Source organism: Leptinotarsa decemlineata, unplaced genomic scaffold, assembly GCF_025532065.1.
Source record: "Leptinotarsa decemlineata unplaced genomic scaffold, Ldec_3_MD MMD2_P_RNA_scaffold_5, whole genome shotgun sequence".
In the NCBI taxonomy this organism is placed as follows: domain Eukaryota; kingdom Metazoa; phylum Arthropoda; class Insecta; order Coleoptera; family Chrysomelidae; genus Leptinotarsa; species Leptinotarsa decemlineata.
Window position 1 is genome coordinate 20,143,025 of NW_027412532.1, and position 23,790 is coordinate 20,166,814.

General features: G+C 32.5%; 2 protein-coding genes across 2 annotated transcripts; one reads left to right on the forward strand and one right to left on the reverse strand.

Moving 5' to 3' along the window:
• Nucleotides 1–599: 599 nt before the first annotated feature.
• Nucleotides 600–22,084, reverse strand: LOC111515244 (meiosis-specific nuclear structural protein 1). The gene is made up of 8 exons (XM_023171471.2): nucleotides 21,926–22,084; nucleotides 21,573–21,853; nucleotides 20,248–20,371; nucleotides 19,797–20,191; nucleotides 18,763–18,841; nucleotides 10,105–10,308; nucleotides 4,791–4,975; nucleotides 600–903 (listed from the first exon to the last, which is right to left on the reverse strand). Exons 1-8 carry the CDS (start codon nucleotides 21,926–21,928, stop codon nucleotides 741–743), a joined length of 1,434 nt encoding a protein of 477 aa, XP_023027239.2. The 5' UTR covers nucleotides 21,929–22,084; the 3' UTR covers nucleotides 600–740.
• LOC111515245 (calaxin) lies at nucleotides 15,869–18,966 on the forward strand. Its single transcript, XM_074169679.1, has 3 exons — nucleotides 15,869–16,348; nucleotides 17,021–17,131; nucleotides 18,556–18,966. Exons 1-3 carry the CDS (start codon nucleotides 15,941–15,943, stop codon nucleotides 18,739–18,741), a joined length of 705 nt encoding a protein of 234 aa, XP_074025780.1. The 5' UTR covers nucleotides 15,869–15,940; the 3' UTR covers nucleotides 18,742–18,966.
• Nucleotides 22,085–23,790: the final 1,706 nt, after the last annotated feature.

Sequence of the window (23,790 nt, forward strand, 5' to 3'; positions counted from 1 at the left end):
TCAACATTTTTTATATAAGATTTTACACGTTGTTTTTTTATTATTTTGTCCATAGAGTCGTATTCTACTTATTAAACTTTATATTTGAAACTTTGGACTTTCATTTTCTCTTGGACTGAGAAAAATACCATCCTAGTAGAGTAATACGAAGTTAAGAGAACACAAACAAATAAGAGACCTTTTGTCAATCTATCGAGAAGAGAGTAGTGAGTGAAAAGCATTTCAATTAAGATTAAAATTCAGTTCTGGAACCACACAATGAGAGAGAATATAAGTTAGTATACCAAATGATCAGATTTAAAAAAGACCGGCCTTCGTGCGATCGGCACGAACTCTACAGCTTTTTCGGACCTGCCTTGATATTCAAAATTTGATACGGAGAAATCTGCATCTGGTGACAGCGCTGTTAAAATTCATTTCAGAAAATAAATGAAGGAGAAACGAGCTAGAAAGCTCCTATATTCGAAACTTTGAAACCTTCAGTTTCTTTTGTTTTCTCTTGTCCTGAGAAGAGGACCATATTATTACATCTTGATTTGAAAATGTCATGACAACTTATTTAAAAATATATTTGTTTGAATACTGGAAAGCAAACTACCTTTGTATATTCTTCAAATGATATATTGTCAAAGCTCCCTTTCCTCAGAAAACGCTGTCAGTTAGGAAAAATACTGATTATTAATCACATGGTGCAAGCTACTACCACAAATTGAATAACTACTGTGCCAGCAAAGTTTACTTTATATGTTCATTGCGAAAACACCAGGAGACACTTTATCCACTATGTCACTATCCAAATGAGGTAGATCATCAGGTTTTAGAATCCCTTTCGGTAAGTATCCAATAAGATTTTTAACGTGCTCCCTCAACATTCGGTGTCGTTCCTCTTCAACTATTCGTTTCCTGTGAAAAAATAAATTTCAGTTGAGAATATTGATTTCACTAAAGAAACCGATAAATATTGAGATCAGTAAATAAAAATAAAAACACATGAGTCGGGGAAATAAATCCTTTCTAACGACAGAGATTTTGTTATCGTGTAGTTTAGGATATATGGAAATGATATGTTAACAATTTTTTCACAACTGTCAATTTCAACCGAAAAAATATCATGGAAAATCTCAAATTTCAGTTTGAGAAATATACTTCAAATATGTCACTGAAAAACATTCCTTGATTGACAAGTACAATATAAGTGAACGCAGTGAAGATTAAACAAAGGAAAATTTATCGAAAACTCATATGATTCGACACCTGATGCTGTTTCTATAAAAGAAAAGAGACTTATTTCAAAATGAGAAACCACTTGTCAAAATATATATATATATATATATATATATATATATATATATATATATATATATATATATTTCTTGAGTGTCATGTGCACGATTTCCTCCTTTTGATTTATATCATACACACTCAATAATATACATATCTCTGTATATATATATATATATATATATATATATATATATATATATATATATATATATGTATTACAATGTAGATTTTCACGGATGGTAGAATATGATGTGTTGTTTTTCCGGGTGTTCATCCGTTGTGTACTATTCGATAGTCGACGTTTCGCCATCATCTCAGATGACATTATCAAGACGAGTTACTGCTTCGCTTCGAGAGGTGTAACTGTGTTACACCTCTCGAATAGTACACAACGGACTATCGAATAGTACACAACGGATGAACACCCGGAAAAACAACACATCATATATATATATATATATATATATATATATATATATATTTTTCGATAATTTTGTATAATGTAATGCCCAAAACTTTATAATGGCCAAATGGGGAGAACCCTTTCCCAAAGGAGTAGTTTCTTGAATGTGTGGAAAGTAATTCCACATTTGCAAACCATCTGACAGAGATGAATGGATTCAACCATGACTATGAAGTACTGCATTTCGATGAGAAAGGTTGGAAACTCAATCTTCTGTACAGTCTGTCTCGTCTTGTGTTTGTAGATCTTTTGCTGGAAAAATCCTAACTTGTTTACTTTGTAGTAAATGTTCAAGAGGTAGCAAAAATGTGATTTTCTGGAACTTCAACAAGAGTTTTATAATATGACTGATAACCAGACTGTGCCAAACTAACTGACTATTATAAGAAAACAAGTATAGCTGAGGTACCAGCCAATTTAATAATGACACTGATGTTTGAAAGTTGTTGACAATGTTTCGTGGTGTATTTTGTCATTTCGAACTTCCATTGTCTAATATAATATAAATTGTTTTGAAATCCCTGAAAAAATTTAAAAAAGATCAACCGAAAATAACAAGTTTATTAAACAAAAAACTGAAGTTACAAACAGATAACAACAACAAGCAACAACCAAAAAAATAAAAATTGAAATATTAATAAAAGCTGAAAATTAAAAAATCATAAACAAAAAATGTAAAATTAAAAGATTCCAAACCAAGTTACGTCACGATAAAAATAAAAAGTTAAGAGATTCCAAGCCCCGTTAGTTCACAACGTTTTGATTGTTAGTATCCACAATCGTCTTCGGGTGATAAGTGGACTTATTCCTCCGAGATCTGACTATTTATAGGTCATTCGAGTGCTTTCACCTATCCCCTCTTCCCTCTCTCCGCCTCATTGGTTTTAACGGGAGATGGCCGTTTGGGAGAGTTGGTCGTTTTTCGTTTGATTAGAGGTTTCCATATGTTACGTATCTCTACGCTAGCTTGACTAAATGCATTGTTGGACAACATATACGCGGCTTCTTTGAATTTTCTCCTGAACCAGTGTTCCTCTTTGTGGATGATTTCAGCTTGAGCCCACTTGATGTTATGTTGATGAGTCCAAACATGCTCTGCTATTCCGGATTTCCTAGTTTCTCCTCGCTGTGTGTGTTTCTTGTGCTCAGCAATGCGAACTTTCAATGGCCTCTTAGTTTCACCGATGTATGATTCTCCGCACTCGCAGAGTTTCCGGTAAATGCAATTCTTGGAAACGCAGTTCGCGTTTGGTGGCCTGGTTTTTGTGAGGCTGCTACGGATAGTGTTCCCAGATCTGAAGCAGGTCCTGATGTTATACTTGGACCCAATCCTTCTTATCCTTTCTGATAATCCTCTGATATAGGGAAATACAAGTACTGGTTGTGGCGGCTTTCCTTCCTTGTGGATCTCTTGCTGTTTTCTAGTTGAAGCCTGTTCTACCATCACTCTGGAGTAACCATTCCGTTGAAGGTCATTTTTATGATGCCCAGTTCCTTTTCGAGACCTTCCTTTGTATTACAGAACCCGAAAGCACAGTCTAGTAGAGTCTTGATGATTCCTCTTTTAGTCGATTGATGGTGGTTGGATTTCAGGTTTAGATAGTGTCCTGTGTGAGTGGGTTTTCGATATACAGATGTTTCCCATTTACTGCCGGTCCTTTTCACCAAAACGTCTAAGAAAGGCAATTCATTGTGGACTTCCTTCTCCATTGTGAATTTTTCAATTTTTTAATTTTCAGCTTTTATTAATATTTCAATTTTAATTTTTTTGGTTGTTGCTTGCATGTTATGTCTTTGTAATTTCAGTTTTTTGTTTAATAAAATTGTTATTTTCGGTTAATCTTTTCAGTGTTTTCTGGGTTTTCAAAACAATTTATATTATATTAGACAATTGAAGTCCGAACTGATGAAATAATGAGACTGATGATCTTCAAATATGTCTCAACCTCTGACGGATGTACCAAACTCTTACGAAAGTTTGAAATAGATGAACACTTCAATTTAGCAGACCACTATTATAATATTCATGCAGCCATTGTTCACTGTGGTTCTGGCGTTGCATCTGGTCATTATTACGCATTGGTTAAAGACAAAACGGACTGGTTTAAGTTTGACGATAGTCGTGTCACGAAGTCTTCTGGCGATGTTTTAAATTTATTGGAGCCTCTGGAGACACCCTACATTTTGTTTTATGAAAGAGACGACATTGGCAGATCAAGATCTTCAGATGATGTGATGCTGCACACTGCAATAAAGTCACCCCGGAGCGCCATTTAATTTTTGTTGTATTACTTTCTTATGACATTATTTTGTAAAATATTCATATATTTACCTTAAAGTATGAATATTTAGAATTTCACATTATATTGAACGTTTCGACTTCAGATAAGCAATACATCCTCCAAATATTACTTGTTTCATAATTATTACTGAACCTTTTGGTTTGACCAATAACTATAATTATTGCTAATACTTTCATTGGCCCGATTAATTTTAGGTGAGATTGTCTTTTTCCTGTACATTACATATTCGGCACGTGTGTAGTTTGTTTCTTAATTTTAGTTGTGGAACCAATTTGATTGTAGAACTGTTCAAGACTGAATAACATCAAATGAATTAAATAAAGCATCTCTGCGAACCAAACCCCTGAGAAATATTTTACCACAATCTAATATAAAGAGAAGAGTCTCCAACAAATTCGTGTCTGTTCTCGTTACAAGTGATCAGCTTCAAAAGTAACACTTTTTACTCATTCGCTTTAAATGGATGACAAGACGAACGTAATTTATCTAACGTCTTTTCTTGTTCCAGAAAACAATGTATGGGTAGTCAAAATGACCACAGCATTTTATCATTGTTCCATTGTGTTAAAGCCAAAGTAGTAACTGAGATTTTTCAAACAGTTATGTTGCCAGTTTTGTGTTTGACCTCCCGGTAATACAAGTGCCCCCTTGATAGAAACTTTGTATTGAAATGAGCTCAAGACTCAATTCTCTGAATTTTATGGCCTCAGTTGACAGTGATAAACTACTTAGTTTTTTACCTTTCTTCCATTTCCATATGAGCTTGTTCTTCCAAGTTTATGAGAAGTTGAAGTTCTTCTGCATGCTTCTGTCTTCTCTCAATCATCATTTGCTCTACGTCTCTCCTCAACTGGAGCATTCTCATCCTCTTTCTTTGGGCTGAGAGTTGCTCCAATTTTTCGTCCTCTGCTAATTTCTCCAACATCTATAATCACAATTACAAAATAGTGAATTGAATAAAAACAAAATCAACATTTCCCATTTATTTCCTGGCATTAATGGAAAACTCAATGACAAAAAAATTTGTATATTTCAAATAACTCTAATTCATACGAATTTTAAAAGCTAGTAAGATCTTGAAAGTAATGTGGATTCTTTTAAATGTGAAAATTCTCGAAACCAATTATGCAGTAGCAAAAATCTGCAGCAGGTTTTTTACAAGAGTGACTGCATTCAATTGATCATGTTGTTCATATTCAAAATCTTCCTTCAGCTTGTGTGAGACACACAAGCATAGCTCCTAAGCGAGAAGTGAAATATAATCTCCTTGAAAAATTGAATAGTCTGGTTTATAATATGTTATGTGAATTTGTAGGCTCTCTTGGAAGAATGTTTGGGAAATGATACAATAATGAAATGAAGAAATCAAATAGGGAGATAGCAGATGCATTTGTATCGTATCTACATGAAGCGTAAATAAATGTCAATAGTGATGAGGCTTGGGCAGTAATACTCAGTGATTTTTCAAAAGCATTTGATTATGTTGATCAGTTATTTTTGGCGATAGCAAAGCTTCACCACGATGTCTTCCAAAGAATGAATGAATGAATGAATACGTTTATTTTAGGAAATCCTAATATACATACAATAATAATAATAATATACAATAATAATAATAAATCAGTAAACAATAACAATATGTCCTTAACCAACAATAATAACTAGTAACTAGAGTCATACATATGACTGTAACCTAACAATATTGAGAAATAAAATAGAAAAGGAAATAAAATTCAAAGTTAACTTACTTAGATAAGACTATACTAACAATTTAAAACATACTGATAAATGATAATAAATGTTAAGGTTTAAGACTACTGATGTTCTGCATCATTGAGTCTTTTCCTACAAAATTGTGTTTGTTTTAATATAGTTGTTTAGTTTAGATTTAAATATATAAATAATTTCGCTTTGTTTTATGTCTCTTGGCAGCTTATTAAAATGGTTTAAACCTTTATAAAACAACATTTTCATTGAGCTGGTTAATCTGCATCTTGGCAAGTGAAAAAGATAACTATGTCTTGTCTCGTAGTTGTGAGTACTATCACGATAAATAATGAATTCATCAAAATAAGATGGTAACATATTATTAATAGTCTTAAAATAAATATTGCTGATCTATAGAACCTTTCTTTTATTGATAACCATTGTAATGCGTCGAGCATAAACTTTATGCTTGTATAATGATTACATTTTAATATGTACTAATGTACTACAATATTTGAAATGAGGCTGAATGATTGTGTTATATATAGTGACCGTGGAAGAAACTGACAAATGATAAGAGATTCGAGTAAAAAAGTAAAGTTTCTTTGATATTTTTTTAGTTATGTATTTGAAGTGTGCATTATAAGATAAACAATTGTCTAACATGAATCCCAGGTATTTAATTTCGGTTACAAATTCTATTTTTTCTTTATTAATTTCCAAAGAATAGTAATTTATGTTTATATATTTATATTTATATGCTGTACACAAATGGGTGTAACCATATTTGACTGACCATCATCAAATAGTGAAAATACATTGAAAATGGTGTTCCTCAAGGATCAACACTGGGCTCTACACTTTTCTAATTATATATCAATGAATATTGACATCTCTAGTAGATTTATAATATATGCGGATAATTACAACTATATTACGAAAGTAAAAAAGTACACATACATTAGAAAATAACATGAGGGTTGACAGTGAATTTTTGAATCTTACATTTCAACTATTTGAAAATAGGTTTGAATTGAAGAACCTATTAGAACTTTACACAAATACTAAAAACTGCATAAATACCAAATTTTTTAGGGTTTGTGTGAATGTTAACTAAAATTTGAAAATCATAGTTTCAAAATGAAATAAAACAACTGGCTCCTGGGAGCATTGCTATGGTTTCTAGTGAACTTGGGTCTTTAGATGCAAGAGGTGTTTATTATTCATTGATAGAGTACCATTCAAGATATGATGTTCAAATCTGGGGAGTTGCAAATAATAGTCTTAGGTAGAGCACAGTGTTACTACAAAAAACAAAATTCTTACAGATCGTTGTTTGTTTCACAAAAGATATTGATCATTATTGACATACTAGCAAGTTTAACACTATCCCTTCACAATATTCTAGCAGTAAAAAAAATCACTTATTACCTATAACATATGAGGCTTTTGAGAAGAACTCACCCATTTATAATGGACGAAAAATATCTAATTATTTACCTAATAATATAAGGGATAAAAACAATTATTCTCATTTTGAAAAGGCTGTTTATTTTATAAAAAATCTTATTATAGTCTGGAGGAGTTCTATAATGATAATTTTGAGTGAACAATTTCGAATCTAGCTCAATTTCACTTTTGAATTTTTTAATTATTTCTGTTAAAATTTTGTGTGAACAATTTCAACTATTTTTACTTATGTTTCTATAATGTGTTTTGTCCTATACTTCTACTTATACATTTGATATGTTCATATATTTAAGTTTTAGTTTTGTAATTGTAACTCCTTTGTATATAAGAATATTTTCTTCAAGATAATAAAGTACATTTCTCTCTCTTTTTCTCTCTAATATCATGTTAGACATGGGATTAGATCTAACAGGTTAGGATATGTCCAAAGTGAGTGACTGTAACCCTCAAGGTTTATTGTTGTTGAAACCTATTTAAACTCAACCGAATAATTCCAGCTTCCAGCTGATTAATTTATATGGTGAGTGATCTTTCAGTTCAGATAGCTCTGAAAACTCTGAAAACGTGACTTTGCCTGTAGCAGGGCCGACACAAAGTATGTGCCTTGTTTTTTCATTATTTACCAAACAGAGACCACCGGCAAGGTCTTTCAATAGTCAGATCTGTAAGTAGGCCTGTCAGACAACAAGCCAACATGTTAGAAGTACAAAGAAAGATGAATATGTACGAAATCACTGACAATTATAACCTTCACACACTCTCCATCCACAGTGGGTCCACTTGAATGGGCATGTAATGCTGGCTTACCTATGCTGGCACATGGCACAAATAGAGTGAATCCCTTGTATTAACCATTTTACCAAAATCTCTTGACATACGTTTTTTCAAGGAACAAAAGGCACTAAAACGGAATTTTGAGGTAGTTATGATTTGTTGTCCAATTGGAGTTTTCAGTTCTGGATTTTGTCATTTTTAATAGATTTACTCAAATAACATTTATAATGTATTGTAACAAATTTAATAAAATTGTATGTTTTTAAATATCAAGAAAAAAACTCATGATATATGATATGTGTGATTGATGACTTGTTTATTTTGTGTTAATTCATAATCACTTTAATGAAACGAATAAAAACACTTTTGTCTAATTACCACTAGTCAATTTTATTTATACGACCGGTTTCGGGTTTAACCCCCTTATCAAGTATAAAACTAAAATGTGAAATTTGAAGAACTCAGTTATGTCAGGAGTTTTTAGATAAGAAAGAACTTGTAGTTAAACGAACCAGGATGTCAACTTTCAAATTCAACACTGAAGATTATAGGGATTGTTAAACTTATAAATTCAAGAGTGGAGACCTACATAAATCGAGTTGCTCGTTTAGGGGTATATATTTCTGGTTTTTAATTGATTTATTAATTTCCATGGCTTCCAACAAATTCATTTTTTCCCTTCATTATATATGTGTAGGATTTTGAGGTTATCTTTACTTATTTTGTGTTTTGATTTTTGAAGATGTTCATACATAGATTTTTTGTCCACACAGACGTGTTCACATAGCCTTGCATCAAAATTTTTACCGGTTTGGACTGTATATACTACGGAACATTCGCCACACTCTATTCTATATATACTTGATTTTTTCATTTTATCTCGGTTGGGTTTTGCATTGAACAGAGTTCTGCCTAGATAGAGATAGAATGAAAAAATCAGGTATATATAGAATGAAGTGTGACGAATGCTTTGCAGTATATACAGGCCAAACCGGAAGAAATTTTGACGTAAGGCTCCGTAAACACGTCTGTTCGGCAAAAATCTACAACGCATGAACATCTTTATGAATCAAAACACAAAATAAGTAAAATAACCTCAAGATTCTACACATATGTAATAAAAGGAAAAAATGAATTTGCTGGAAGCCATGGAAATTAACAAATCAATTAAAATCAGAAATATATACCCCTAAACGTGCAACTCGATTTATGTAGGTCTCCACTCTTGAATTTATAAGTTCAACAACCCCTATAATCTTGAATTTTAAAATTGGCACCCTGGTTCGTTTAACTACCTATCCTTTCTTACCTAAAAACTCCCGATATAACCAAGTTTTCCAAATTTAATATTTTAGTTTTATACTTAATTATGGGGTTAAACCTGAAACCAGTCTTATAAATAAAATTGATTAGTGGTAATTAGATTTAAGTGTTTTCATTCATTTCATTAAAGTGATCCTGCTATATGCCCTTTCATAATTGAAAATAGGGTGGAATCTGTTTCTTGGCTAGGTAATATTGATTAGAAACTCATAAACCATAAAATCTGAAATAATCATAAATATTAATTATTCAGTGCTTCATTAGGTTTTCCAAAAAAATTACTTACTATTTTTATCAACTTTTAGGAACAGATTCATTGTAATGTGAAATAATAATACCCATGAAGTTCAGAGTTTATTGCCATTTCTATAATGAAGGAAAATGAATCTCGCCAATTAAAAAAAAAAAAATGAAATAATTAATATTATAGTTCGGGATGATGAAGCCAACTGAACGTTATTTTAATATTGATTATAGGATTTTAGAATGTCACAAATACCAAAAGGGAATAGCACATTGTGTCACCAAAGGTTAACATAATCATAATAACTCTAGGTTTTGATGTCTTTGCATAAATGCTTGGACATTGACAATGAATTGTGAAAATTTGACAAGAAAATTTTTGAGCATTCTGAGACTAGCAAAAAAGTAGTTGCCTGATAAAAATTATACTTCTTTATAATTGCAAATGATGTTTTTATATTCGGATTGAAGGAATTGCCAACTCATAAATTCATCTATAGTTCTTGCAGTACAAATTCATTTAATTTCTAATCTCACCTGTTCCTTGAATTTTCGATCATCATCAGCTTCTTGCCGCAATATCCTTTGTTTATCCAACATTTGTTGATCCAGCGACTCCCTTATCTCAATCCTTTTTCTGATTTGTTTCTCAATCTCCTCCCTATGTCTTTTTTCTAGGGCCTCTTTTTGTTCTTCTTCTAGCAAGTCCTGTATTATATCATCTCTTTCTTTTTGTTTCATCTGTAGAATAAATTAGAAATGAGTTAAACTGGGAAGTCCAATAATAGTGTGAAAAAAATATGATCACATTTCAATAAGAAATACACCTGGTCACCTACCCCTTTGGAAATACTTTATGTAATTATTATATACTTTTACTTTTCATGTAATCAAGAGAACTATCCAAAATGGACCACCTCAGTTACTGAACCAATGACAGTGGCATAAATGTTTACAGACAGTGGCGGCGAAAGACCTAAATTTAATGTGGGCAAGGTTGCTACATTTCGCGAGGCCCTCTGATAGTGCAAGAAGAAGGGTTTATAAAACAAAAAAAAACTTGATAGCAAACAGTTTTTCATTTATTAAAAAACCCTCAGAAAAATGTTTACTTATGTAACTAAAATGAAACAAAATTGAAAATTAAAATGAAGTTTTGACTGCAGAGAAGGATTGTGAAAAAAAAATCAAAGACCCCAATTCCCAAGTTGTGAACCTAAATAAAATAATTGTTGAATCAGAACAAAAAATTAAAGAACTTAATGAACAAGTAGGGAAATCAGCAGGTCAGACTGCTACACTCCAAGATGAACTATCAGAAATCATCCCTCCAACTAAAGGCCTATAGCACTTATTCCTGCCCTCGCAAAAATCATAGAAAAACTGGTCAAAATAAGAATTTATTCCTTATGTAATGGCAATAACATTCTTACTCCTCACCAATTCGGATTCCAAGAAAAAAAGGGTACTAATGATGCAATGTTCTCTCTACTAGAAACGGTTTATTCCAATTTATTGCTAAAAAATCACTGGTTGCAATTTTCTGTGGCCTATCGAAGGCATTCGACTCTGTCAACTGAGATACTTCTAAATAAATTGCAGAAGTGCGGTTTCAGAGGCATCACCCTTCAGTGGTTCCAGTCATACTTACCAGGCCGCAAACAAATAGTAAAAACATTGGATTGCTCTTCTGAACAGTCCATCAATTGTGGAGTGCTTCAAGGCTCGATCCTTAGCCCAATTCTTTTTCTCATCTATATAAATGACTTATGTCTCATAGATATGAATTAATTTATTATTCCCACATAGTAGGGACATGTAACATATAAATTGAAAATAAAAACATACTAAGAATAATTCAATCATTCTCTTTGCTCAACAGAATTGTGACGATCTGCATGAGATCATCTCTGACGACATAAAAAAAAAATAAAAGAATGGCATGACTGTAATAAGTTATTCTCCAACATCAATAAAACCAGCATTCTTACTATTCGCAGCACCTTACCGGAGACCTTCCTCGGCAACGAACTATTTTTTTTTAAAGGACATAATACAAGCACTACAGGAAATTTCTCAAGGTGCTCCCAGAGCGGTGCATGTGCGAAAGTAGCGATTTATATTGGATTTGAATCGTTGGAGATTAAATCCATTTGGAAAAACGTTCTCAGGAAGTTTATTCTACATAATGGCAGTTCTCCAGATGAAAGAGTTCTTAAACAGTAAAGTTCGAGGTGTACAACGCAGTTCTCCAGATGAAAGAGTTCTTAAATAGGGACATAGGGTTGCATGTGATGTTCCCATCTCCAATCAGGCGGATGGCTTTTTTCTGGGTATTTTTGGGGGCAGAGCTCCATATATGAGAACAATACTCCAAAGAAGGTCTGATCTGAGCTTTTTGAAGCATCAAAAGTTGCTGAGGTGTGTACAGTTTTCTGGTTCAGAACAGTGTTCCAAGTTTTTGAGAAGCAACCTTTGCAAGAGTACACATACTTCTTGAAGTTTAAGGACCATACAATAAATTTAAGCAAGAAGATTGCCTCAGGCTGTTTTGCTCTCATAGATTCCCATATTAGATACGGAATTGACTTATAAGGAGTCTGCCCCAGAGACTTATTTCAAATTTTTTTTGTTTTTCAAGAAACGGCAGTCTGTTACATATGCAAAGCTGCGTCCCGGGATACATGCAAACCTCTTTTCAAAGCTCATGGTATTTTGACAGTAGCCTCCATATACATTTTGGAAACAATCTCTTTTTGTCTCGTGTGAGCCACACTCCTCATAATACCCGAAGTCGTATTAGCAATATTGAACGACCTATTCTCACAAGCTGGTTAGTTGGGGGCTCAATTATTTTCAATGGCATCAAACTGTTCAATCACCTTCCAGTTGAAATAAAAGAAATGAATAGTTACAATAAATTCAGAAAAGAGGTCAAAATGCTTCTGGTTGATGGGGTATATTACTCAGTTCAGGAGTAATTTGACGATACTTTCGTCTCCTGTTACACTCAAGAACTAATATTTTCTTGCTTCCTCTTTTCCTCTCGGGAATGTATAGATGGGGTCAAATTATCACCAGTACTTCATATAACTTTTTTTCCTAAAATCCTTCGTTACCAAGTAACGGGCCCTCGAAGCTACAAAATGAAAAATGTTTTTCTTTGATAACTTTTCAAGTGAATATTCGAAATCATCCAAATTTTGGTAATTGACTAAACAAATGAATTCCTTCGATGAGCTTTCATGCAGGAGTCAGTTGTTTTGCTACAAAGTCAGGAACGGACTACCCCCGATGGTCCACACCCCAAAACTTTGAAATGACAGATATTTTTCAATATTTTTCAACAAATTAAGGTTAAGTACTTGGACAATTTTATGAATAAAAGTACTCGTGTGGAAAGTCGATAGGAGCAACGAGTCTTGATAAAAATGTAGTTTCACTCGACGACATCAAACCCGCTCGTCCACCATTATTTGAAATGAATAATTATCAAAGCAGAAATAATAATGATAACGTTAATTCAACAACATTTATCCTGAGATGTCTACCATTATTCGAAAATATTAGTTTTTAAGGAAAATGGAAATGATAGGTGAAATGTTCATAACGAATTTTTATAATGCAAACACGTTTAACTAACGAAACTCAAGAGCCTCAAGAGCAAACAGAATTGAAAAATCCGCTACAGAAACTGCTCGATATGACCACCTTCTCTCTCTATACATTTTCTTAGTCTGCGAAGACACCCTCTCTGTACTTGAAATAGCATTCCAGGGTCGTTTCGTATGGCTTCACAATATAAAGTTATTCTATTCAACAATGCATCTCTTGTGTGAATAGGTGTAGCGTAAACAAGGCTTTTTAGATGCCCCACAGAAAGAAATCCAATGGATTTAAATCCGGAGACCGCGATGGCCATGAATATGGCCCACCTCTACCAATCCATCTATTGTGGAAAATATGGTTCAGATGGTCACGCACAATCAAACTAAAATGAGGAGGAGCGCCATCATGCATAAACCACATATCTCTTTGGGTTTGCAATGGAACATGTTCCAAAAGTCCATTCAAATCGTTCTGAATGAACTCCAAATAACGTTCTCCATTCAATCGGTCCTGTAGAACGAATGGTCCTATAAGATGGTTTCCTATGATACCATCATAAACTTTCACGTTGAATTTCCGTTGGTGTTTGGTTTGCAATATCCCATGGGGATTTTCTTCGGCCCATATATGGAGATTATGAGAGTTGATAACTCCATCTCTACTGAAACCTGCTTCACCAGTGAATAAAACTCGATTAATAAAAGTCATATCCTCTCTTTGCCTATCCATGAACCAATTGGCATATTCCAGTCGTGCTGGAATATGCCAAGCGGGTTTGATGTCGTCAAGTGAAACTACATTTTTATCAAGACTCGTTGCTCCGATCGACTTTCCACACGAGTACTTTTATTCATAAAATTGTCCAAGTAACCTTATTTTGTTGAAAAATATTTGTCATTTCAAAGTTTTGGGGTGTGGACCATCGAGTGTAGTCCGTTCCTGACTTTGTAGCAAAACAACTGACTCCTGCATGAAAGCTCATCGACGGAATTCATTTGTTTAGTCAATTACCAAAATTTGGATGATTTTGAATATTCACTTGAAAAGTTATCAAAGAAAAACATTTTTCATTTTGTAACTTCGAGGGCCCGTAACTTGGTTACGAAGACTTTTAGGAAAAAAAGTTATATGAAGTACTGGTGATATTTTGACCCCATCTATACATTCCCGAGAGGAAAAGAGGAAGTCCAGGGACACCCTGTATTTTAACTTTTGTATTTTTAGACTTTGTTTATAAGATGTAATTTCTTCTGACAATAAAGTATATTTGATTTGATTTGATAAAAAAGTGACACAAAAGAAATAAAAAACATTATGTCTAGGTCGCCGTATTAAAATCCCAGTGAAAGTTACAGACACTGCAGCTATTTACTCACAAACACGTCACATCTGCTTCAAGTTGCCGAGGAGTTGGTCCTTTGCAGACTGTTCTGGTTATAGCATCAAGTCAAAGTAAAAATATCATTGTACATTCTCTTGAAAATATCTAATTTTTGTTTTGATCAGTGTTTTCCTTTCAAACCAATGTAACACTTATATTTATTCCCACATCAAATCTTTTTAGAAATTATAATACAGGAACATGAAGCATGCGTCTGCACGCAATACTTTGATTGGCTTTCTAGTAAAGCAAAGTCCCGAGGTCTCTGACCGGGGATTCATCGCGTTAGCAGCTTAATGTCAAGTAATGTTGCCAGACTAAATAAAAACGAATGATCAGAAACGAACAAAGATGAGAATTTTTCAGTTGATTAATTTTGTATTATAAAATAGTTACAGATCAGTGAGTTATTCAAAGATTTGGTTAGTCTTTATCTGGGCATTCTATTATGTGCTGCTTCCCAGTTATGTAGATGAATATCAGATTGTGTAGCTAGATTTGGCCAATTCTTATGGATCTCAAGTAGAGTATTCAAAATGAAAAGTTATGGTGAACAGTGCTTTGCAGTTATCTCTATATGTAGCATTTAAAAAAATTCTTATAGCCTTTTCTTGCAGACGGAAATAACTTGTGCAGCTTATGAGTTACCCCAGGGTAATATTCAACAGTAGAGATCACTTTGGAATATAGAGAAATATGCGGTTCTCAGAGTGTTAATATTAGTTCTTTGCCTTAGTTGCTGAATACTGAAAAGAGAAATTGAGAACTTAGAGTTCAGTTGTCAACACGACTCCATCAACGGTGCTACTCATCTAGCATTAAACCAAAAAATTTTACATCTATATTTCTCCTTGCAGTGATGTTTTGACGGGATTAGAATTATTCTTAGAGTAAAATTGAAGTTGATTTAGTGTTAATTTAATTATGGCTGCATGTTTTCAACCTATGATGAATAGATAGATAATTAGACTGATATGAGCAGTGAATACAATCTGCAAAACAATTTTACGAATCTTAATGACTAGGGATGATCATAGATGAATCAACAAAAGTCACATCAAAGGTTTCAAATCTAACTGATATCATTGTTGATGATGTTAGTAATTTAATTAAATCTTTCAGGGCATTTTACGTTAACATAAAAATCTTTTTTTTTTCGATATACAGAGAAATCATCTTACTTTTTATGTATAGGAATAACACCCAGTTCATCACCAGTATTTGAATATTTTGCTGCGGTCTAGACGACTATTGAAAATTTCAATCAACAATTGATATCACATAACATGTTTTAAAGTATTTGTCAACATAAAAGTCAAATGATTAATTTAGTTGAAAGTTCATAATACTGATTTACATTATTGTATTTTCAATCATTGAATAATGGTGGTCAAAAAAAAGAAGTCGGTTAGAAATGATGCTTCAATGGGTGTAAGCTTAGATATGTCGATGGATTCTATGGAAGAAACAAGATTCAAGAAAAAATATCAACATCTAATCCACAAATTATCCAAAAAACTACACTTCACCACCATTGAACTAGAGTGTCTATTAATAATTTATTACAAACTGCAGAAAGAAGGAGAAATCAAACAGCCTGGAGTAACCAAGACTCAATTTCGAGATGTTTTACACTGTGGATTCGATATGACAGATGATAATCTAATGGACAGAATATTTTTAGCCATTGATAAAGGACCGAGTTCATATGTTTCAATGGAAACTTGGGCAACAACCTTGAGTCTATTTCTGAGAGGGTCACTAGAAGAAAAAATTGAATTTTGTTTTTCTGTGAGTGGTTATATATAAAAAACGTGACATCCTTGAAAGTATACTTATATAAGGGATATTAAACGAAAAACTAAAATCAAGATTAGATTAACTAGTATGTAGGTATTTCACGGGACCATAATACACAAGGTTGGGTGGGTTACATTTCTGCCCATTTAACACCATAAGAGCTATTATAATTGATTTTATATACACATTTTACTTACTAAACCATGCTTTTACAGTCAATGTGGGCTAAAGTTTTAGGTGAAAACACTACTTCCTAGTAACTCATCAACACTAATTTTAATATTTTGAGGAACTTCTAGTATAGTCTTTCCCCTTACTTTTGACCTACTTCAATTTCAGAAATGTGGAGCAAAAGTACAAACTAAAACTCAATTTTTATATCGACCTTTTTTGGGTAATTGTTACCTTCCACAATCTGAAAAAATATAAAAATTGTAATGGAGAACTGTATACAAGTGTAGAAGGGCAAACTTTTTAGTTTACCCCGATAAGTTACTGCGTAAAAATCAAAGTATTTTTTACAAAGAAAAATCTTCTATTTATCAGTAACTTGTCGTATTTAACAATTTTGTCTATCAAAAAAATTATTAAGAAATAATACTTATCTCTTACGTTTTGGAGGCCAAAATCTGTCTTCATTGAATAAAACTCAATGTTTTTAAGGTCTACGACATCATGGGTGAAGGAATTTTAGGAAGAGATACAATATTTTATTTACTGAGGAATTCCCTGGTGAGTTCAACTGGTGACGAAGATGCAGAAGAATCAATTAAGGTAATGATTTCTCGATTTCTGTTATGAATGAATTGAACTTTAAATTTAGAATATGAAATCAGAAGTTTTACCCAATATTTCAGTTAGAGGTCTGCTTTATGTCAATTGGGAAATATCAGAACTGCAAAGTACTTCTCTCATTATACCACAGGGAAATGAGTTTTGGTATATTTCAGATGAGCTGAACCTTCAGAAATTTAATAAAATTTATGAAGAACTTTCAGATTAATTTGTTCATTTGAGTTTATTTTTAAAGATATCGTTTTCATTGAATGATATGGCGATTGTGTTTAATGAAATTATATTTTTTCATTGACAATTTGAATGTATTTACACTGATTTTCATTTAGGGTAATTTTCAGAAATTGCATAAGAGATCTGGATCTGAGAAAGTTATATAAATAGGGGTGCTATCACCATCATTTTCTTCACATTTCAACTCATACATTAATATATAGCAACAATAATAAATATCTCAGAACTCCACATACTATTTCAATTTTTTGTTATCATTCCTCTATGAACATCGTATATTTCTTGGGATTAATAAAAGTTAATAATAATATTTCCTTAGAACATATATTATGCATTCTCAGGTTTTGTTTCCTATCGCTATCTAGTGTGTTTTCTAAGATTTGAACAGATCTCAATTTAGGTATTAATCCCATTCTAAGGGTTTTGAAGAGGTAGGTCACAACATAGAACTCAAGTCAGGTATTTCAACTCAAGACCCCCACGTAAAATAAAATAAATCTGCGAAAAGTTTGATGAGAATTCAAAAACGAATGTTTGCCGAGAAGATTCCTGTTTGAGTGAAATTTCATTAGTAATATATTTCAATTATACTTGTAAAAATGTACATAGAATGATATATATTTGAATAACTCATGACTTCCATACGAAAGAGAAAACTATGAGTAATTTAGGTGGATTTGTTCTTTCTAAATATAATTCTGAATGTTTCAGTTTGAAATGAAAAAATTAAAACCAAAGAAAGTCTTACTATGTTTTGTTTGTAATATGTGGATAGTGACTTTCTAGCAGACATTTATTCTATCCAACAACTAAGAATTGGAAATTAGATGTTTATTGTAAATTCGCTAATATGACTGGATTGATAGTGATATTATGGGGTTCTCTATTATTTTGACGACATGGGCTGCCAAGGTTGTATCTATTGAAGAGATTGTGACTTTTGCAATATGCAACCTGATTATAAATGTTATTTGGATCAAAATTCAAAGTCATTACCACTGTTTTTTTTTATACGACAAAAAGATTTTAATTTGATAATATTTTTGAAGACTTTCTATCAAAACTTAATTTCTGATAGCAATCTACTGTAGAATTAAACCACCAACTCTTGATAACATCTGATAATATATTTCCTCGATATACCTATGGAATACTCTTTATTTTTTCAGGATATGATTGAAGTAATCACCAAAAAAATGGACTTAGATAGAGACGGCAAAATTTCATTCAATGATTATAGACAAAGTGTCTTGAAACAGCCTATGCTTTTAGAAGCTTTCGGACAATGTCTACCTTCAAGAAATGCAATACACGCATTCATGATATCGTTCACAACGAACCCTGGAAAATTATAGAATAGTTGAAATTTTAATTACCGATTCCTCGTACAGTTGCTTGGCAATAACATCTGATAGATGAGCTTTCAACGCTTCCTGCTTTGCTTGCTCTTCCTGCCTGAAAAATCATCAGAATATTAGTTGAAATAAATAAGGTGGTTCATTGAAACATATTCAAATTGATTTTTTTAAATTAATCTTTATTGTCAGGCAAATAAAAACGAAATAAATTTTGACTTCATTTGTACAGAGTTTCTACTAGAATAAAAAATGATAGATTTATTCACTAATATCACATACAGTGTAGTGTACATGTAGCAATTCAAATGATGTTTTATTCTTATAATACATCTATATGTATTATATATTATATAGAAAAGATATGTTTAACAAATGACTTATTATGATGAACAACAAAGATAACAGACCATTGCTCAAAGAAAATCAAAGATGGTTGGGATACCTTAGATACTGGCTCATTAGCCATAATTAATGTCAATCACTTTGAGGAGCCAAACGCCATATATGGCTTCAGTCAGAATCTAATGTTTACTAGGTGACAACTAACATATTTACAAAGGGCTTTGCAGTGAAACTGATGTGAAAGACAGACAGGTGTTTCTAGTTTCCACTTCGAAAATTATTTAGCTATAAATTTATCAAATGACGTACTTGACAATTGACACGACCATTTTGTTTCAAAAGTGACCAATAATAATATATTTTTCAGCTAACCACTGCTGAAAATTCTGTTCAGTAGCGGGTAAAAAGTGGTTATTTTTGGAATATATATTAATTGAAATATCAGACAAAACCTTACACGTCTAGCTGAAATCTTTGTCCTGTCATACCTACTCTCTCCATTTATTGAGAAAGTGAAAAACATATTTTTTTAACGATTGCACATTAAAACATAGTCAATCCTTTCCCTGTACAACATTACAATGATTGGTTGTAAGATTGCACAGGGAATTTCATACAATATCATGCTGAAAAAAAGTAATTCTACAAATTACCCAATTTTTAAAAGAATACATTTGCATTCAAAGAAATTAAAACCAATATTTTTTTACCTGGCTTTAATCCCTTCTGCTTTAGATAGGAGATACTCTTCAATCCTCCTATTTTCTTCTTCAATTTCAATCCTTTTTCTCTTTTTCCATACTTCTTGAGCTTCCTTGAACGCATCCATCTCTTCTCGTGTCCTCTTCATCTTGCACATTTTTTCAGAGGCCTCTCTTTCATCTTCATCATGTATCCTTTGTATAACATCATCTATTAGTTTCTTCTCTCTCAAAAATTCTTCATACAAATGACGTTTAGATTTTTCTCTCAGTATCATCTGGTCTTGGAGTTCTTGTTTATATTGTTGTTTTTTAATCATATCCTCTTGGGCCAGTTTTTTTTTGTATTCCGATTCCTCTACCCAAGCCATTTTGAGTATTTCCTGGGTTCTATTTTCTTGAATCTGAAAACAATTATGAGTTTTAATTAAGAGTCATGAAAGCCATAGTTAGGTTCAACCTTCTCGTTTTCCCTTTCAGCTTCTTTTTGTGCTATTTGGGCTGCAAGTTCTTTATTGATATATGCTGCCTTTAGTTTTCTTTCTAGATCTCTAAGTTCATGAGAATTTTCCCTCAGTTGTTGCCTGTACAAACATTGACTTATGATTTACTAAAACATTTCATGATTTTTGCATATTTGTAATACCATTAAAATTGTTCAACATGAGAAAAAATCAATATCGTGCAGCCCAAATTTTAATTTTCATTTATCCTACAATAAAACCAAGAGGGATCAACTTATTTTCTTCATTTATTCAAAGTCCCCTGAAAATACTCCAGCCTTATAAGGTTATTATATTGTCCCATATACTAATTTGAAAAGGCCCCTTCATAGATGTTCGTTATATTCTTCGGGACACGTCATAGAAACTTTAAAACTGTTCAAAGACAATGTACTGCTCTTAGTGGCATTTACAACTTATGTAAACATAGCAAAGTCCTGACAAACTTCTTAATTTTAATTTTTTTTTTCATCATCCAATTTCCATTGGTATTGAGAATTTATATTTCTAAAATTCTCTGTTTGAATACATTGAAACTACATTGAAATATTTTGTTCTCCTCGCGACCTGGTAAAAAATTACATATGTGTGCTTTTTGTGCATTTTCTGAACCTCGGATTGGAATATATTATAGTTGATTCTACCTTTCAGACTTCATAATTTTGAATAGCTCATTTTTTTTCAAGAAATACAATGCCTTATCATGGCTCTGCCTAGTGAAAGGCTAAAATAAAAAAAATCAGTAAATAGGAGTGCCAGAAGTACTGGCAAGTCAAAATCCTATATGTGCCAGAAGTACTGATATATTGATGATATACTGTTATATGAGGTTAAATTCATGTTATTAATGTTGACACAATAAAGGTCTGATTTCACAGCCACATTTTTTTTCTTTTGGGAGATAAGTAACTTTCAAACCGACTAGAACACTGATACCACAGGAAGGGAGATATTAATAAACTATCCACTAAAAGCATATAGGGACAATAGTACCTGAGTATTACTATCTTCGCTTGGGTTTGAAGGCCCTCGTAGTTTGGAACTGCATCCTAATGTTTTGCCAGCACGAGTAGCTGGCTTCTTCAGAGGTTTATTCATCTTGATGATTCACCGATGACAGTTATCAATGAAACAAGATGAATACACCTTTGAAGAAACCAGCCACTCGTGCTGGCGAAACGTTAGGATGCAGTTCCAAAGTACGAAGGCCTTCAATCCCAAATGAAGATAGGAACACTGAAAATCTCGGCTGCGATAGCCTTAATGAATTCATCAATAGTACCTCAATTTCAATTTTTTTATTTCATCTCTTTTGATCATATCCAACTCCCGCGCTAAATCATTATCCTGAACCATCTGCCTTTCCTTGAATGCTGCATCTGCTCTAGCTTTTTGAAATAGCATATCTTCTTCATGTTCTTGTCTCTGGATGTTGAGATATCTGTTGAGATTACGATACTGGTGTTTGCTTTCAATGTGTGCACGAATATTTTCCAAAGTATCAGTATATTTCTTTTTCTCAAGTTCTTCTGACAAAGCAAGTCTCTTATCTTGATTCAGAGCCTAAAAATGTTTCAAACTTGAACAACTGAAATAATATTTTTATCTAGAATAGATAAAATGAAAAATATATACCATTTCCAAACAAATTTGACAATAATTATTCCACTTTGTATTTATTATGAATTCTAAAACAGGATACAAAAACAAAAGAAACTACGATCAATTAAATAATATTTGTCTAACCAATAAATCTAAAACAAAATGAAATAAGCTGTTGACTGAATTGTCAAAAGTCAATATAAAAATTGACAGAAATTGCCACTAGGATTAGTATACAGAAGGGGTTGCGTAATAGGCAAACTGAATGGAAATCCGTGACGTTCTTAGAGGAAAATTTAATTTGGCAATACTGAAGTTATCGAAAGTCCTGAACAATTGTTTTCTTTTAGAATAATCATTTATTCATTTCATTATTTTGTTCATTGTTGAATGTTTCGGAGAAATTTTGCACAATACAAACTATAGAGAAACACAAATATTCGTTAACACACAATAGCTTCAAGGCAAATGCTCAAGGCCAACATGTGAGAGGAAGTATTTGAAAACTGAAGATTTCATTTTGTTCCTAAATATACCCAGTCATCAGGCGCAATATTTAATGAAGAGAATCGTTCACGAATATTTGAGAAATTGTCATTTAATTTTTTATAGTAAATACAATTTCTATTTTTATAGATATTCCTTGGGCATTATTACCTTCCTTGCGTATAATTTCATCCCATTCTGAAGACGGAGGCAGATTTTAGCCTCCGAAACGTTAAGATAAATATTGTATAATTTATTGGCTCTTTTTTGATAGACAAAATTATTAAATACAACAAGTTACTGATGAATACAGCATTTTTCTTTGTGAAAAATACTTTGCATTTACGCAGTGTACATTATGTGAAAGGTAAAACTATCCAAAGAAGGCCGATAAAAAACTGTTTTTTTTTCCACAAAAAATGACTTTCTTTCAGTATAATTTTTATAATTTGTTTTGTTATTAGTTTTTCTGGAAATATTATAATTAATTCCAAGTATGATCGGATGATGAACTGTTACATTTTTATAATAAAAAAATAATTGTGAAATATATATTCATATCAAGTTGAAAACGGCAGGAAACAACTTTCATTGCATAAACTGACAAAATGGAATTGACTAATTGAATTTAGACACTTGTTATTTCTTGTCATGAACGTAACTAAGGATAAATTAAACACCGGTCAATACACAGTGTTGAATAACTTCTACATTTCTTCAACGCATGAGGACATCAACTTGTGTAGAAGTCAGCATCAAATATAGTTTTGACAGTGGTCCTGTGTACAAGGCCATAACCAGAAAAATATTTCGGGGGTTTGGTTTGGTGGAACAGTAGAAAAACATGAAATTTGTCTTTCATGATCATATATATATTTATTAGAAAACCATTACAGAAATATTATTATCTTTTTACAAAATCAAATTTAGTTTCCTAGCTTTCTTTGCAGCAAACAAATCAATTACCTCCTCGGTGTCGATGTCAATTCTACGGTGGATTGACATTAACGCCAAACCGTTTAGAGTCGTTCCTGGCTTGTGGAGTTTCTTAAATAAGTTTTGAGGCGTTGAAGAGAAAGTTCTTTCAAGAGTACATGTGGAAACAGGTAATTTTTTTGCCAGAAATTACTTTCCTGGTTATTTTCTGTTTAAAAAAAAATCTGTTTTTCCGTTAACCAGCTGTCGCACCCCTACGAACGACAACCCTCAGAAGTCGAAACTTGTGCGAACTAAGGATTAACAAGGTCTTACCTTTTAACGTGTGATTCCTAACACGGGTTGGACGGTAGCAAGTGAAGATCGATCGTTCAGACTAGGGCTTTAACCACCGACCAACACGGCAGTCAATTCGAGTGAGTGAACAAAGCACCCACGCCGAACCGCTTGGCTACCGACTGACAATTAAGATACCA